A 16,868-nucleotide genomic window follows, 5' to 3' on the forward strand; every position below is an offset into this window, starting at 1 on the left:
CATCAGGCTGCCCAGTGGTATAAATTAATTTCTGAATTTGTGAATAAAAAACCAAAAAAAGTCTTAGAGATATTTGGAGCATCGAGATTAAGCAGTATATTTCTGTATCTCATTGGTCATGAATTTGGAATTGGAGGTTAAAATGTACGGCGTCAGCATCTATGAGACAAATATGGTTATTTTTATTACATATAATTTTTTGGACCCCAGTTCAGTTGCAAAAATTAGATAGCTCTAGATCAAATAGATGCTGGCACTGTCATACTGACATAGGGACTTTAGATCATCTGTTATTTTTTTGTCCGCTGATATTTGATTTTTAGAAGTCAATTTGGGGACAAATAAATATAGTCTTAGAATCAGATATTCTGTTAACATACGAAGCAATAATTTGTGGTACTATTTTACATATTAAACCTCCCCTTGATAAATTTAGAAGTCGTCTTTTCTTGATTTTAACTGAAATTGCGGTTCAAATGATCACAACAAACTGGAAAAACCATGACAGGTTAAATTATACATTTTGGTGGACAAATGTATGTAATACATATAGATATGAGAAAATGAACACAGAATGTTTAGGGTTTAGTGTTTTATTTAACAAAATATGGAGTCCATTGGCTTTACTTGCTGGTTCACATTAAAAGATAATATAATACCTTCTGAGTTTTTTTCATTACACATCTGGGTTGGGATGGGGGTGGGGTAGGGAATTATTCTGATATATATGGATATTAATTCTTCATATTTAAAATGTTTAATATTGTCAATATTAATAATTGATGGAAAGGGGTTGGTATAGCTATGATTCTGTAATATTATTGTTTGAGATAGTGTATTCTTTGTAATATTTTGTTACTTTAAATCAAATGTATTACACTATTGTAACTAAATAAAATAATAAAATAATAAAATACAGTGGTGCCTCGCATAACGAACGCCTCGCACAGCGAACGCTGCGCACAACGAACTTTATGTCTTGCTCCCTACAACGAACTTCGTTTCACACAACGAAGTCGCCCGAGCTGCATCCTTCCGCGCAGGCACTGCGCTTAACTGCCCTCTCTCCGCCTGGCTCCCTCTTGCCCCCCCGACTCCCCGACACGATCGGGGCAAAAAGGAGCCCAAGCCCTCTTGCCCCGCCGATTCCCCAACTCCCCGACAATATCGGGCCAGGAGGGAGCCCAAGTCCTCCTGGCCACGGCGACCCCCTAACCCCACCCTGCACTACATTACGGGCAGGAGGGATCCCAGGCCCTCCTGCCCTCGACGCAAACCCCCCCCCCCCCCAACGCCCGCCCCCCCCCCAAGAACCTCCGACCGCCCCCCCAGCCGACCCGCGACCCCCCTGGCCGACCCCCACGACACCCCCAACCCCCTTCCCCGTACCTTTCTGTAGTTGGCCGGACAGACGGGAGCCAAACCCGCCTGTCCGGCAGGCAGCCAACGACGGAATGAGGCCGGATTGGCCCATCCGTCCCAAAGCTCCGCCTACTGGTGGGGCCTAAGGCGCCTGGGCCAATCAGAATAGGCCCGGGAGCCTTAGGTCCCTCCTGGGGGCAGGGCCTGAGGCACATGGTCGGGTTGGGCCCATGTGCCTCAGGCCCTGCCCCCAGGAGGGACCTAAGGCTCCCGGGCCTATTCTGATTGGCCCAGGCGCCTTAGGCCCCACCAGTAGGCGGAGCTTTGGGACGGATGGGCCAATCCGGCCTCATTCCGTCGTTGGCTGCCTGCCGGACAGGCGGGTTTGGCTCCCGTCTGTCCGGCCAACTACAGAAAGGTACGGGGAAGGGGTTGGGGGTGTCGTGGGGGTCGGCCAGGGGGGTCGCGGGTCGGCTGGGGGGGCGGTCGGAGGTTCTTGGGGGGGGCGGTCGTTGGGGGGGGGGGGGGTTTGCGTCGAGGGCAGGAGGGCCTGGGATCCCTCCTGCCCGTAATGTAGTGCAGGGTGGGGTTAGGGGGTCGCCGTGGCCAGGAGGACTTGGGCTCCCTCCTGGCCCGATATTGTCGGGGAGTTGGGGAATCGGCGGGGCAAGAGGGCTTGGGCTCCCTTTTGCCCCGATCGTGTCGGGGAGTCGGGGGGGCAAGAGGGCTTGAGCTCCCTTTTGCCCCGATCGTGTCGGGGAGTCGGGGGGGCAAGAGGGCTTGAGCTCCCTCTTGCCCCGATCGTGTCGGGGAGTCGGGGGGGCAAGAGGGCTTGAGCTCCCTCTTGCCCCGATCGTGTCGGGGGTGCCAGGGACCACACGGAGTCACCCACCGTACCACCCGATTCGGGTAAGCGCAGGTATCGGTGGGTGGCTTATTTGCGGGGGGGGTGCCTTATTTTACATTTTTTTCTAAAAAGGGGGGGCTGTCTTATTTGATGGCCCTGCCTTATCATCGGGGAAACACGGTAGAAAAAAAAAAAAAAATGAACAGTTAAGTCCCAGTTTTTGCCGCTGAGACTCTGCCCTCTCTCACTGTAAAATTAGACTCTACTTAGTCTGTCTTTAAATTTAAAAAATGTGTGTTGTTTTAAAAAACAATTATGTTTTTAGATGTATCTAAATAAAAATAGTAACCAAAAATTTATCTTTTTTTATGTCACCTTAGCATATTTTATGCTACAGAACGAATTATTTTTTTTAACATGTATTGTTATGGGAAAACGCGTTTCACATAACGAACTTTTCGCATAACAAACTTGCTCCTGGAACGAATTAAGTTCGTTGTGTGAGGCACCACTGTATATTAACAAAAAAAAGAATGTCCAAGCAAAGATCCCAAGAGGAAGAAAAGCAGAAGGAACCTGGAGTACTCCAAGTATACCAATTACTAAGTATGTCTTTCACTCCTGTAGGCGCTTGCTGAATGTGGAGAGAAAGGTTAGACATAGCTGAAGTAATGACTGGTGATATAGAAACCCAGCTGACACAATTAGCCTGGCTCTTAACATGGTGTAGTATTTAATATTACAGGGAGGGAATATGGACTGGTCTGATGGGACTAAAGGAAATAAAATGATCATATAAGACCTGTGGGATATAGCAAATGGATCCCACTGGCATCGGGGTCTTCTTCTGCGTCATAAGGACACTACCAAAAACAACTGAAGTTTTATTTTGTAAACCATGTGCACTTCTGAAAATAACACTTCATGCACATGGACAGAGAGAAAAAGAGGAATGTGATTAAAGAAATATGTGTGAGTGAGTGGGGGGTGGGGGGATGAACTCTTCCTTTCAAGGGACTTAGGAAAAAAGAATATTTCATTTTGTACTGCAAAGGTTAGCGAAAAGGTGATGATGGGGAGTGGGGATAATTTAAGTGTGCATGTTTTTACTTGGTGGTGCCAGGAGTCTGAGTAATGTCTGCTCTTGAAGAATGATTTCTGGCAATATGACATCCACATGTCATTTGTCAATATCAGAAACACACCAGAGTTGAATCTTTTGCTTGCTTTTTTATTTTGACAATTGTCCAGGTCACTGTCAACACTTTTCAGATTCCTTCACGCTACTTTTCAATTTCTGTTCTGAGAAAAGAGAATCATCTGCATCTTCTGCATGCTCTTTAAATCAGCTATTAATCGACTCAGAACTCTAGCAGATGTTTTTACTTTCTATGTTGTAGAGTGGGAATATTTCAGTTTGAAGAAATATAATACATCGTTTGGAATCCATTTTAATATTTGACATTATTTAAACAAAATTAACTACAGACCTAGGATATTCCAGGAGCTGAACCGCTTCCTCATACAGTGGTACCTTGGATTACGAGCATAATCCGTTCCAGGAGCATGCTCGTAATCCAAAATGCTCGTTTATCAAAGTGAGTTTCCCCATAGGAAATAATGGAAACTCGCTTTGATACGGCGAGAGGGAGAATTAGAAGGGCTTGAGCATGCACAGATGCATGCTCAAAGCCGGCAGAGACTGGGAAGAAGAAGATCTTCAAGCGGCACCAGCACTTGTGGGCTGCATGCCGGTACCAAAGGAGGGGTGAGTTAAAGTTGGTCGGGCGGGGGGTTCCTGTTCTCGCGGGGGGGGGGGGGGTGCTGATTCGAGCGGGAGGGAGCGATGCTGGTAATCGGTTATCGTCTTGCAAAACACTCGCAAACCGGGTTACTCGCAAACCGAGGTTTGACTGTACTTCATTATTCAGGACATAATAAGACACTCAGGTCTCCTTTTACAAAGGTGCACTAGCGTTTTTAGCGCGCGCTAACCGAAAAACTGCCGCCTGCTCAAGAGGAGGCGGTAGCGGCTGGCGCGCGGGGCATTTTAGCGCGTGCTATTCCGCGCGTTAAGGCTCTAACGCACCTTTGTAAAAGGAGCCCTCAATGTCATATTAAATGGGGCTGGACAGAGCAGACATGCGGGACTGAAGCTTTGGGAGGGCCCATACAAATGATCTGCTTGCTTTCCAACAGTTTCTACATCTTTGGAGTGTACACGGAAACTGATGGGGAGCCCTGCTTAATCCCAAGGAAATGCAATCGGTTTAGAAGTGAAAATTCAGGAAGTTGTTGAACTTGATGTTCCATCCAGCATGGGGGGGTTCTCTGAAGAAGCCTGTCGGCGAAACGCGTTAGGACCCACCTGTACCTGCTGTAGCAAGTTGGCTTCCTAAATACTCACAGTTAAGTTTTGCCTACTTTGAGGATCATAGTTTTCACTTAAACATTGGACATTTTAAATGGACACTTAATAGAAAAAAGAAGAAAAAAAAGATATCTTTCTACCGTTTGAGGATGGTGCAATGATAGACTCTTTGAAAGCCCTTACAGGGGTTGTTGCCCCGGTTTGGTCACTTTCTTACCATATATTGGTTCTGAGCACCTTCGAGGTTTAAAGTCATTTTCATTTTGGTTTTTTTGTTTCCTTTTTTGTTTTTTGTTAATCCCAAGGAATGACAGCAGTTAATTTTGAAATTCCTCAGCTTTTAACACAACATAAAAGTTTATTTATATACCGCAAAAACTTGCCATTGGGTGTGGTTAACAGTAAAAGAAAAACCATACAAACATAGGGGACCTTTTACTAAGGCGCGCTAACCGATTTATCGAATGCTAAATACTAAGTCGCCCATTATGTTCTCTGGGCGTCTTAGCATTTCACACCAGCTGAAAAGAGAACTAAGTGGACTTGGCAGGGCAATGGCACTCTACCACTCTTCCACCCGTTAAGGCTGCCACTATGGGCAAGTTCAAAACATGTGGTCGTGGACGTTGGATCACTTACTATACTACTGTCCCTTGATACTAAAATTCTGGAGATCTATTTGGGATCAAGTTAATAATTTATTAGAAAATCCAGTGGCACCACCATATGATACCATTTTATTTGGAACATCTAAGGGCAAAGAGTCAAATTTCGGGGAAAAATAACAAACTTTTGTTTATAATGACGGGGGTTGCCATGCAGCTTATCTTAAAGAATTGGAAAAATTGGGATAGATTAAATTATTCATTCTGGTGGGAATCCCTATGTTATGTCTTTAAAATGGAAAAGTTTGTGGCTATTCAGAAGGGATATTATAAAAAAATGTATGGAAGTTTGGGAACCATTAACTAAATATTGTAAAGATTGATTTATTTATATAAATGAGGAAAACATACTCATCCTGGGGAGGGGTATGTTTTGGCACTGTTTAAGAGGTATAGATAGGTTGTTTACAGGTAATTTTATGAGTTGTTGTTCAATTGGAAAATGGGTGGGGGAAAATAAGTATTGTCATTATTTCAATTAAGTTTATTGTGTTATAATGTTTATATTTTATGTAAATGTATCATCTCTTGTGCACAATTGTAGTTTTAAAAATGAATAAAGAATTTAAAAAAAGACCCAACAAAAAAACATGTGGTCGCATGGCTACCATTGCTTTATGTTGATCTGCAACCATGCATGAGTATGCTTGCAGTGCCCACCTTATGAAGGAAGAGTGGTGGGGAGTGGCAAGTATATCAGATCTGACAGGGGCATCCCTAGAGGCTGAATTCCTAGGGTATATAGTACACTTGCACTGGACCCTGGTTCATGCAAAATTCTAGCTTCTTACATCATGCCAAGTCAAAAGAACCATCAGCACATATTTTTAAGTGCAGAGACAGTAGGCAGTTTTCAAACTGCCCATTTCAGTTAATTGGTTAATGGAAATTGCCTTCAGTGTGTATGTATCTATATATACAATACATGCAAAATAAGGTTTTATGTTTAAAAGTATGATTTCCAATTATGTGTCTTTATGGGATCGTTTTGACTAGAAGGGGTGATTTTGATGTGATCATGACTACTACAGTTTAATTACCAAAATCTCATTGGGGGAGGCCTGAAGGGTAATTGAAAATATGGGGAAGAATGCAAAGCTGATGGTTCACATAGGGTGCCTAAAACCCTAGCCTGAGCCCTGCTAGAGACGTGGAGGGGAATAATTGAAAGGAACGGCTAAATCCGTTTTCGTCTAAGTCGCAAGTCGTCCAAAGTAAAAAAACAGCCTAGGACACATTTTCAAAAAATACGACCAAAATTTTTTTTGTTTCGAAAATCGTCTAACTATACATCCTGTCGATCTGATCGTCCAAGTCGCTAAATCGTCCATCTTTATACCACATTTTCGTCTGACTTTTCATCCAAGTCAAAAAACACCTAGAACAAGCCCTGTTGGATGTGGGAGGGGTCTGCAAAGTGATGGACTGAACACCCAGACACGGCACCTAAATAGCGGGGTACAAAAAGGGTGCTATGTCTTCTCCTCACTACAGCTCCCTTATAGGTCATAGTGAGCCCCCCAAACCACCTCCAGAATCCCCTAGACCCACTTATCTACCACCCCAATAGCCCTTATGGCTGCAGGAGCCACTTATATGGCAGTACAAAAGGGTTTTCGGGTGTATAGGGGAATGCACATGTTTAAGTATCAATGCAGTGATTACAGGGGCTTATGGGCATAGGTCCTCCTCTCCATGGTTCCCTAACCCACCCCCAAGATGGCTTAAGCCGCCTCTGTGCTGGATGACTAGGCTTTCCTATGCTAGGCTGCCAGGTGATGATGGTCTGGAGGCTAAATTTTAAAGGTGTGATTACGATTTTTATGGGGATTAGGGAGGGGGGTCAGTGATCACTGAGGTAGTGTGTGGGGGGGTCTGTATTATGTGTTTGCAGTGCTTATCTGGTGACTTTAGGTGGGCTTTTGTGACTTAGACCATGTTTTAAATGGTCTAAGTCACAACGTCCAAGTTTTGTCTATGCTGGGCTGTATACATGCTGTATGACTAAGTCTAAGCTGGCCCACATCCCGCCCACGTCCCGCCCTCGACACTCCTCCTGAAACGCCCCGTTTAGCTTTGGTCATTCAGCAGCACTGTGAAGGCTTAGGTCATTTAGAAATACGTCCAAAACCCGTTTTCATTATCGGCACTTGGACGTATTTTGACAATGTTTGTCCAAGTGCTGACTTAGGCCGGTTTTTGGATGTTTTTCTCTTTTGATTATGAGCCCCATAATTTTCAAAAAAGCATTGTAAGTTTGAATGCTAGTATAATGTATGCACATTATAAGTACCTGTGTATTTTTGTGTCCGTTATTTTGTACGAATGATAGAGGAAACTATAATAGCATGAAAGCATATGATTCCTTCTCCAAGTAAAATACCTCGAGGAATACCTCTTTTTGTTCTGGCTAAAGACTGCACATACTTTAGTGAGCTTGAATGAGGGGAATTTTCAGATAGACCAAATTCACCATTCAACTAGGTCAGTGGCTCTTAAAATTGCTTCTTATATGAACTGATGATTGATAAATCACAAAAAAATTTATAAAACCTAAACCCCTGGGGCATGAATCATAATTTGCAAAATAAAAAGAGAAAAGCTTTCAGAAGTACACTGGTAGCCAATAAGGGCCGGATTCTGTAACTGGCGCCCAAGTCGGTGGCCGCCTTAAAAGCAGCCACCGATCGCCTGTCAATCATTCCAGGACACCGGTTACAGAATTACGCCAAGATAGGCGGTTGACATATAGGCCCGGAAAAGCCAGGTCTACATTTCAGCCACTTATCTGCTGCCAGACCGCAGCAGCCGATTGCAGCAGGGGGATTCCTCCCCATCCATCAGCTGTAAGGAGTGAAAGGAGGCCAGTGTCCCCTCCTCGGTGTATAGTTGAGAAAGATATTGTAATCCTTGGGATGACCACCTCCGAAAAGGGGGGTTCTGCAATCCGGGAACAAAGGCACAATTCCCCTGTTTTGGGAGGTATGGAGAAATCAAAGAGGATTGTTTTAAACAAGCACAAACCCATCGCCACGTCCGCCTCGCAGGGGCAAAGAAAGGATAGTTTGCCACTACATAGCGGAGAGCTGGGGCTGAGACATGTAATAAATAACTAATATGATAAGGAGTTAAAACAAACAACTCCATCTGTGTGGCAGAAAAATAAGACATACCTCGAAACCAATCATTAATATGTCACATCTGGCAGGCCAGGGCATATCATCGAATATTCAACAAACCATAACCTCCCCTCTCCCTGGGCTGACATACGCAAAATGGTCATGTGCGGTTTCTTGCTCCCCCCCCCAAATAAAATTGTAACAATCTGGAGAGTTGTACATAGTGGGCATGCGTTAATAACAGCGGTAAAACCTGGAATCGATATAGCCATTTGGGAAACAATATCATGTTAAACAGGGCCACCCTCCCTGCAACTGATAGGGGAAAAGTCTGCCAAATTTTTAACTGGCACCTTGTTTCCTCCAATAACGGAGAAACATTATATGTATAAAGAGTGGACAGATCACGAGGTAACCAGACCCCTAAATAGTAGAGTGCCTTAGGAGCCCAAGAAAAAGGAAATTCCCCTACCCCTATCCTGAAGAACTATAGGAATAGCTAAGGCCTTAGATTTAGAATAATTCAATGTGAACCCCGAATAAAACTTAAATTCTTCCAAAGACTGCAAAAGATGGGGCAACAAATAAAGAGGTTGTGTCAGTGTGAATATTAAATCATCAGCAAAGGCCAAAACCTTTACTGTATGATTAGCAAATGTCATCCCCGCCATAGCACTACGGTTCTTAAAAAAGGTTCCAAATAAAGCAAAAAAAGAAGTGGGGACAATGGACAACCCTGCCGAGTTCCACGTTCTATTGGAAAACTCTCAATGATGGTATCATTAATTAATAAACGCGTTACTGGAGAGGTATATAAAGTCTTTATCGCCCATGCAAACCAACCCAACACTCCCATATAATCCAGGACACCAAACAGGAATGTCCAGTCAACTTGATCAAAAGCACGAGCTGCATCTAAACTCACCAATAGTAGAGGGATGTCATGGACTTGAGCATGGGCCATAGCTAAAAGTACTTTTTGAACATTTTGTACAGACTGTCTGCCCCTCATAAATCCCACCTGCTCCACCCCGATAAGATCCGGGAGAAGTAAGGACAAACGGTCTGCCAAAATCTTTGCCAAAATTTTTACATCTACATTAAGTGAAACAGGGCGATAAGACTCAGGGGAAATAGCCTCTTTTCCGGGTTTCAAAATTAGTGTAATCCAGGCCTCATTAGCACCTAAAGGGAAACTCCCTTGTACAATGACATGAGTAAAATAATCTCTCAAAGGAGCACCAATCAGAGAGCACAACAATTTGAAAAATTCGGCTGTAAAGCCATCAGGTCCAGGAGCAGAGAAATTCCTTTGAATTTGAATCACCCACTGTAATTCTCTAGACGTGATATGGACATTTAAAGTCGCAATGTCTTCATCAGGAAGCTTGGGTAAACCCGAATCCGCAAGATAATCCCCAATCAGGGAACCCGCTTCTTGATTACGCTCTGCATAAAAATCCTGAAAATAGGAACGAAAGACGTTTGCAATCTGGGATGTTTTATGGTGAAGCCTCCCTGTTCCATCTTTTATCCCCAGGATAAAACGCTGTCCTCTCGCCCATTTCGTGACATAAGATAACAATTTGCCTGCATGATTACCATATTTATGATATTTAAATTTTTGATAAAATAACATTTTCATCGTTTGTTCATGAACATGGGTGTTCAGAGATGTCTCTATGGAAAGTATAGATTCTTTAGCGGCTGAAGATGGACAGGCCGTGTAACGTCGCTTAGCAGCTGCTAAGTTCCTCTCCAGACGAATAATACCCTGAGACAACCGGCGATTACGGGCTATTACATAAGCAATACAATCTCCCCTAAGAACTACCTTAGCAGTACTCCAAAACAATTCCGGGTTATTCATATGTTGACCATTAAACTCCAAAAACTCCTCCCACTTTTAAAAAAGAAATTCTCTAAAATAAGCATCATGGAACAAATAACTAGGAAAATGCCAACGAGTAGGTCCCCTGACACCAAAACCAATATTGACATCCAGTCAAATCAGAGCATGATCGGAGATAACCGCGGGTCCAATGACGGCCGAGTCTACATTCAGAAAGTTGTGTCTAGAAGTAAAAATATAATCAATCCTAGAAAATGTTCCATGCGCTCTAGATCTATGAGTATAATCCCATTCCGTAGTATGCAGTAAGCGCCAGGGGTCCACTAAATCCAAAGCCGAACATAAAAATGGGACTCCATGAGTCCCCATCCCCGACAGAGAGGGTCCAGAGTTAGAGCGATCACAACTAGGATCAAGAACCTGATTATAGTCGCCCGCCAAAAACAATGGATCTCCTGTGTCCGCTACCAACACTTTCGCCAAACGCTCAAAAAAGGAGTGATCATAAACATTCGGAGCATATAAACTCATAAGATAGAAAGAGTATGTGCCCACTGTAACATGGAGCAATATGAAACGGCCCTGTGGGTCGCGTTCAACTAGGCGTGTCTGCTGTGGCACGGATTTTTTAATCAAAATGGCTACACCTGCTTTTTTATGCGGCGAAGAAGCTGCATAAATTTCACCCACCCAGGATCTCTTTAACTTGGAATGTTCAAGCGGGTTTCTTGGAGACACACTATATCTGCTTTATAGCGTTTCAACTGGTGCAATATTTTTGTACGTTTAATAGGGGAGGTGATACCCGAAACATTCCAAGAAACTATGCGGAGAGCATTGGCTAGGGCCATACAGGGGCAAAAAATTGAAGTACTAAACTAAACTGACCCATCAACCCAAATTCCCCCCAGGCTCCCAGCCTAACCCAGGGTGGATACTCCAATGATATAATACAAATAAAGAAAGAATAAATGAACCAACTCACACTAAGCACTTGCAAGAAACATCTCCCATCCAAAATCCTCCCTCCCCGACTATCTCCACCCTACCCCACCTCCCCCATTCTTCCCTCCCCCAATTTCTATACCCCCCCTGGATCGGACACATCTACAGATCCCACCAATGAAGGCCTGAAGGTGTGTGAAATCACAAAAAGATGCCTCCCCGAGCCCCGAATCAAGTCAGCAATATCTATAGGGTCCCCAAATCTGAAACAAGGCAAGAGATAACAATAGTGCAGAAAAAACGGAATGTAGGAAACACACAGAAACAAAAGGTCCGCCTATACAGCAAACCAGAGAGCATAAGCAGATAAATAACTTCTGCTAATAAATGGAGGATGGCAGGTCACGGAAGGGACTGAAGCGCATGCTCCCTCGCTGGAGCGCAAGGCGGGGAGCAAGTCCTGGAGAGGGGTTTTGGCTCGGGTGCTTCCTAGGGTGTTATGTCATGCATATTATTAATAAAGTTGTGGCCTTTCATTCCCAGAACTGTCTCTGTGAGTTTGTTCTTAATGCTAGGGCTGGGCGGAAGAGGAGGTGCAGCCTGCTTATGTTAATAATTTATTTATGTAATTTGTTTTTATCCTGGGTTACAGGTTAAACATATTTAATATACAGTACAGTTAACAGGCTATGATTTGCAATGGATTTGCAAGAACAAGTTTATGATACAAGTTTTTATGCTAACTTGACACATACAAGGGGGTCTAATATATAATATACAGTTTACCTGTTACAATTTGTCAGTTATCCTTGCAGTACAAATTTTCCTGTACAAGTTTTATCCTAACTTGACACACAATTTATAGGTTAGATTTGCCATAGTACAGAGCAAGATTTTACAAGTCTCCTTTACATACCGGGTTTTGGTGCCAATATACATTTCTTTATAATCTTCATTAGCGTGCTCTAAGCTTTAGTAACAATACCACTAAATGTGCATTAGGGTTTAACTCCTTTTAGTAAAAGAGCCCCTTTAGTTGGGCCTGATTTACGAAACCTTTTTTTCCCTATACATACGGAATGAGAAAAAAAAGCGTTCAGAAATTATATGACTGGTGTAAGATGGACACAGAATGCAACTTAAAAAACAAACAAATCCTAAAAACACCTTACATGTAACGTTCAGGTACTCTCTTCTTCCTGGCCATGCAGATTTCGATGGAATTAAACATAGTGCCTAAGACAAGGGGAGTGAAGAACGCAGAACTTTACAACTCCGCCTCGCCTCGCCTCGCCTCGCCTCGCGCACCTGCCGGAACGCCGCGAATGTTGCTTGCCAGTCGCTAGGCAACCGCCCCGGGCCTGCGCGCGCTCCGCCCTTTAGTGAAGAAAGGTCGACGGCTCGGCAGGTGCGCGGGAGCTGTTCGAGAATGGCGCAATTTTAAAGTCTTCTCAGGACTGAGTTCCTTTGAATCTGTGCTTATGAGGCAATGGGGATCAGCTCAGTAGAGAAATAGGGAGACCGTGTTGTAATGCATGCGTTCTTCCCTCTAACAAATCTTTATATATTTTTTTCATGTCTCCCAGTTAGGCCTATTTTAAATGATTGTGCCCATAATCGGCGAAACAAATGGCGGTTTCAGTCTACGCATTAGAAACAGGGATGGGTAAGAAAACATCTGGATTTGGTCTGATTAGGGCAATCACTGTGTTGGATCTTCTTGGCACTAATAGTGGTAATAGGGAATATAGGGACCAAACAGCAGCCTGACCAGATTTTGATGTCAAGGAGACAGACCTTTTATAAGAACATAAGAATAGCCTTACTCAGGGCAGGATTAATTCGTCGAGGGCCCCTAGGCACCCAAGTACACTGGGCCCCCTTCCCCACCCCACCATGCGCCCAGGTAGAAACAGGAAGTGCATCAGAAGGAAGCTTTGGGCAAGCAGCACCGCTTGCACAATTACAGTTCCCGTTGCCTTTCTTACCCGCATTGTTGCTTGTCTTACTTTCTGTCGATGGGGGGGGGGGGGGGGTGAGGGGGGAAGCGTTGCCAATCGATGCTGAAGGGGCCCATCACCATTTGGAAAATCAATGTTGATACCGTCCTTCATTGGGCCCCCCTGACCATTTCGGGCCCTAGGCCCGTGCCTACTTGGCCTATTGGTTAATCCTGCCCTGGCCTTCCGGAGTCAGACCAATGGTCCATCTAGCCCAGTAGCCCATCTTCATGGTGGCCAATCCAGGTCACTAGCACCTGACAAAAACTCAAATATTTAATAAATTCTATGCTCCCATCCTGATCCAGTTGTCAATGTGAAGCTAAAGGGCTGATCCACATAGGTGCCATGTTATTCAAAGTCCACTTGGGAGAGCAGTCTCTCTCGTTCACTACCTAGTTAGGAAGAGTGTGGTGCAGTGGTTAAAGCTACAGCCTCAGCACCCTGGGGTTGTGGGGTCAAACCCACACTGCTCCTTGTGACCCTGGACAAGTCACTTAATCCCCTGTTGCTCCAGGTACATTAGATAGATTGTGAAAATGCTTGAGTACCTGAATAAAAACTCATGTAAACTGTTCTGAGCTATCCTGGGAGAACAGTATAAATAAATAGTTTCACCTTTGGGATCGAGACAATATTTTCAGGAGATGAAATGAATTTTGCAGAGCAAGTTTGTATCTGGGAAATCTGTCTCTCTTTGTTTCATCTATATGGGTACAGTGGGTTTGTTGAGCATCCCTAACTTTGATTAAACTCCTTCACTGTGTCCTTTATTTTGTGTTGGGTTTAGCATGCCCAGCTATTTTGAAAAGTTGCTCTAGTGCTATTTGCCTGGGAAGGGGTAAAACACGGACTTTATGGATCTCAACCGCAGGTCCTTAAAAATCTTCATTTATTGACGAGGTTTCAGGTTTTATGTGTGCAGGTCTGCGATTTAGCCCCTCATTCCACCACTGTATCTGTTGCCATTTCTGACCCGACAGTCTTTTATTAATAATAATTAATTTGAGGAAACACTTCAGCTAAGCGAGGTCTGCTTTTTACTCCAGAGCTGTGGCAGGAAAATGAATCTTGGCTTGGTTCAAGCTAGTCTCAGCATAGGTCATGGCTCTGACAGACCTCCATGACACTTTAGCTTTGGCGGACCCTAATGCTTCTTCTTCCCTATGCTGAGACTAAAAGTGACAAAACTTTTGCGGTGAGGTCCGTGCCACTTTTAGTCTCAGCATAGGGAGGGAGAAGCATTAGGGTCCATCAGAGCTAAAGTGTCATGGAGGTCTGTCAGAGCCATGACCTATGTTGAGACTAAAAATGGCAGAACCTTACTATTTCACAAGCTACCAAAGTAGCCTAGAGGTTAGGGCAGTTGACTTGGGCCCTACTGATCTGGGTTCAAGACCAGCTTGAACCAAGCCAAGATACATTTTCCTGCTGCAGCTCTGGGGTAAAACACAGACCTTCCTTAGCTAAAGTGTTTCCTCATATTAACTATTATTAATAAAAGACTGTCAGCACAGATCCATGGGGTCAGAAACGGCAACAGATACAGCGGTGGAATTAGGGGCTAAAACGCGGACCTGCAGACGTGAAATGTGAAATCTCAGCTGTCATTAAATGAAGATTTTTAAGGACGTGCAGTTAAGATCCGCAAGGTCTGCATTTTACCCCTTTCCTATTTGCATTCATATTCCTTCTGATCAGACTCAGAATAGTTTTATAAGTGTTTGCAGTTGTAAAATGGGATTAGGAAAGGCTAGATAGATAAAGCTCTTAAGGAAAGGAAAACTGGAATAAATACTATTCCTTGAGAAAATGCAGTAAAGATAGGCATGCTGCAATTTGCAGATTCTCAGATTTTGAGTTTTCTATCATTTTAATGTTGGACTTCCCGAGTATGAGGCTCTCATCCGGAACAAGACAGAAACGTACATGAAAAAAAAATCATAATTTTCATGTAGATTTTCTGAAAATATTCTAGTTTACTAACAGCTTAGAAGTATTATGTTGGCTTGTTAGGCCGTTTTCTACCCATTGTTCCCATGGTACTGTTATTTGAATAGTTTTCTTCAGTTGTCCCTGCCAGCTGTTTTATTTCTATTTTATTGTGGAAGGCAGAATTAAATTTTTGGATAATTTTTTTAAAATTACAAACAATAAAGGGCATATCTATCTATTTATATTAAAAAGTCTTGGGATAGTAATATACTTTGCTGAAAAAGCTTCTAAGGAATCTGACAAAGTGGAAGTAAAAGATGAGTAATTGAACCAAATGCATTCAAGTTCCAAAACTGAGCTGAACATGGCTGTGATATTGGGGTGGACATTCCCTTATTTATGTTTATGTCAGTATTTGATAAACCACCTTTCAATGGGCACAATCATAGCAAATTACAAAATGGAAAACAGCGAGAGAAAGGAACCACAAAAAGTAAATAGGGAAAAATAGTGAGAGGAAGGAAAAGATAGATAACAAAAGAACTGGAAACCTACCTAAATTGAAACTGCAGCCTCTACTGTGAGGAGCCATTGCAGAAAGCCATGCATTAGAGCTACTGATTGCATGATTTCTAATGCAAGATTCCTGAACTAATCAATGAACATGCATATTACTGATGTGTTATAATTGTGCAGTAATAATACACAGCTCATTGTGAAATGTCATCCTACCTGTCAGTACATGAGTGGTGACTGGCTCATGCATTGACAGAAAGGGTCCCAGGCAAGCCAAAGAAAATCACCAAAATGTTGCACAGAAAAACAGGGGAAACCAAGCAAAAAAACCAAAACAAAACTGTGGAGTTGATGATCTTGATCTGGAAATTTATTAAAAAGTCTTCACAATTAAAAATGATGCAGATCAATTAGGAAATCCATATACTGTATATACTTGAATATAAACCAAGATTATTGGGCCCCAAAATGGGGGTCTCGGTTTATATTTAGGTCATTGCTCACCTGCCCCCCCCCTTCCAGGACTTGTTGCAGGCCTCTGTCAGGCCTGCCAAATGGCCTGGTGGGGTGCGCAGACAGGAGGGATCCCTCGTATCATCTGTCCTGGCTGACTCTGCCAATTGTTTTTTTACCTTCCTCCCAGTTTACCTTTTAAAATCCCTGATGATCCAGTGGTGTACTGAGAAGGAGCAAGCTTTCTGTGCTCCTGCCCCTTGTTGAGCCCTTCCCTGAATGGCTGCCTTGAGTTCTTGTGGCCCAGTGCTGGACTGGTCATGAGCGAACTTTCCTCACTCCTACCCAGCTCTGAGCCACTCGCTGAATGGTTTTATCGGCACTTGGACTTCCCTGCTATTAGGACATCCAAATGTCAACTTAGGCTGGTTTTTGGACGTTTTAAAGTTTTATGAGCCCCATAGACTGTAGAAGAGGTGAGCAAAAGATAGGGATTAAGAGAAAAGGAGACTATGGAAGGAGTGAGAGCTGGGCAACAGGAAACTGCATAGGTAATAGGTGCAAAAAAGCAACTTGAGGACTGGCAAGTGAAAGGAAGAAGGAGAAGTAACATCTAGCTATGAATAGATAGGTGCAGAAGAAGAGAAATGAAAGCGAAGATCAATTGTAAAAATGCAGGGGAAGAAGATATGTGAGTGAGAAGAAACAGAAAATGGAAAGAAGACCATAGCCAAGCTCATAGATGAAGACAGATGAGGAAAGTTTACAAGAGAGACTGGGATTGATCTGATCAGACAAAACAT

At 43.5% G+C, this 16,868-nt stretch overlaps 1 protein-coding gene across 3 annotated transcripts in view; it reads right to left on the reverse strand.

Moving 5' to 3' along the window:
- C3H2orf73 (chromosome 3 C2orf73 homolog) overlaps positions 1 to 12,718 on the reverse strand; it is a 59,557-nt gene extending 46,839 nt beyond the window's left edge. Inside the window, exon 1 of one of the 3 annotated variants that reach the window (XM_033935727.1) lies at positions 12,334 to 12,718. In XM_033935727.1, the coding sequence (XP_033791618.1) occupies positions 12,334 to 12,392 (59 nt within the window). In that variant the 5' untranslated portion in view covers positions 12,393 to 12,718. Of the gene's footprint in view, positions 1 to 12,077; positions 12,222 to 12,333 lie in introns of those variants that run through there. The other 2 variants (XM_033935729.1, XM_033935728.1) reach the window with 2 other exon arrangements.
- Positions 12,719 to 16,868: the final 4,150 nt, after the last annotated feature.

The sequence above is a fragment of the Geotrypetes seraphini genome, chromosome 3 (genome assembly GCF_902459505.1).
Source record: "Geotrypetes seraphini chromosome 3, aGeoSer1.1, whole genome shotgun sequence".
NCBI lineage: Eukaryota > Metazoa > Chordata > Amphibia > Gymnophiona > Dermophiidae > Geotrypetes > Geotrypetes seraphini.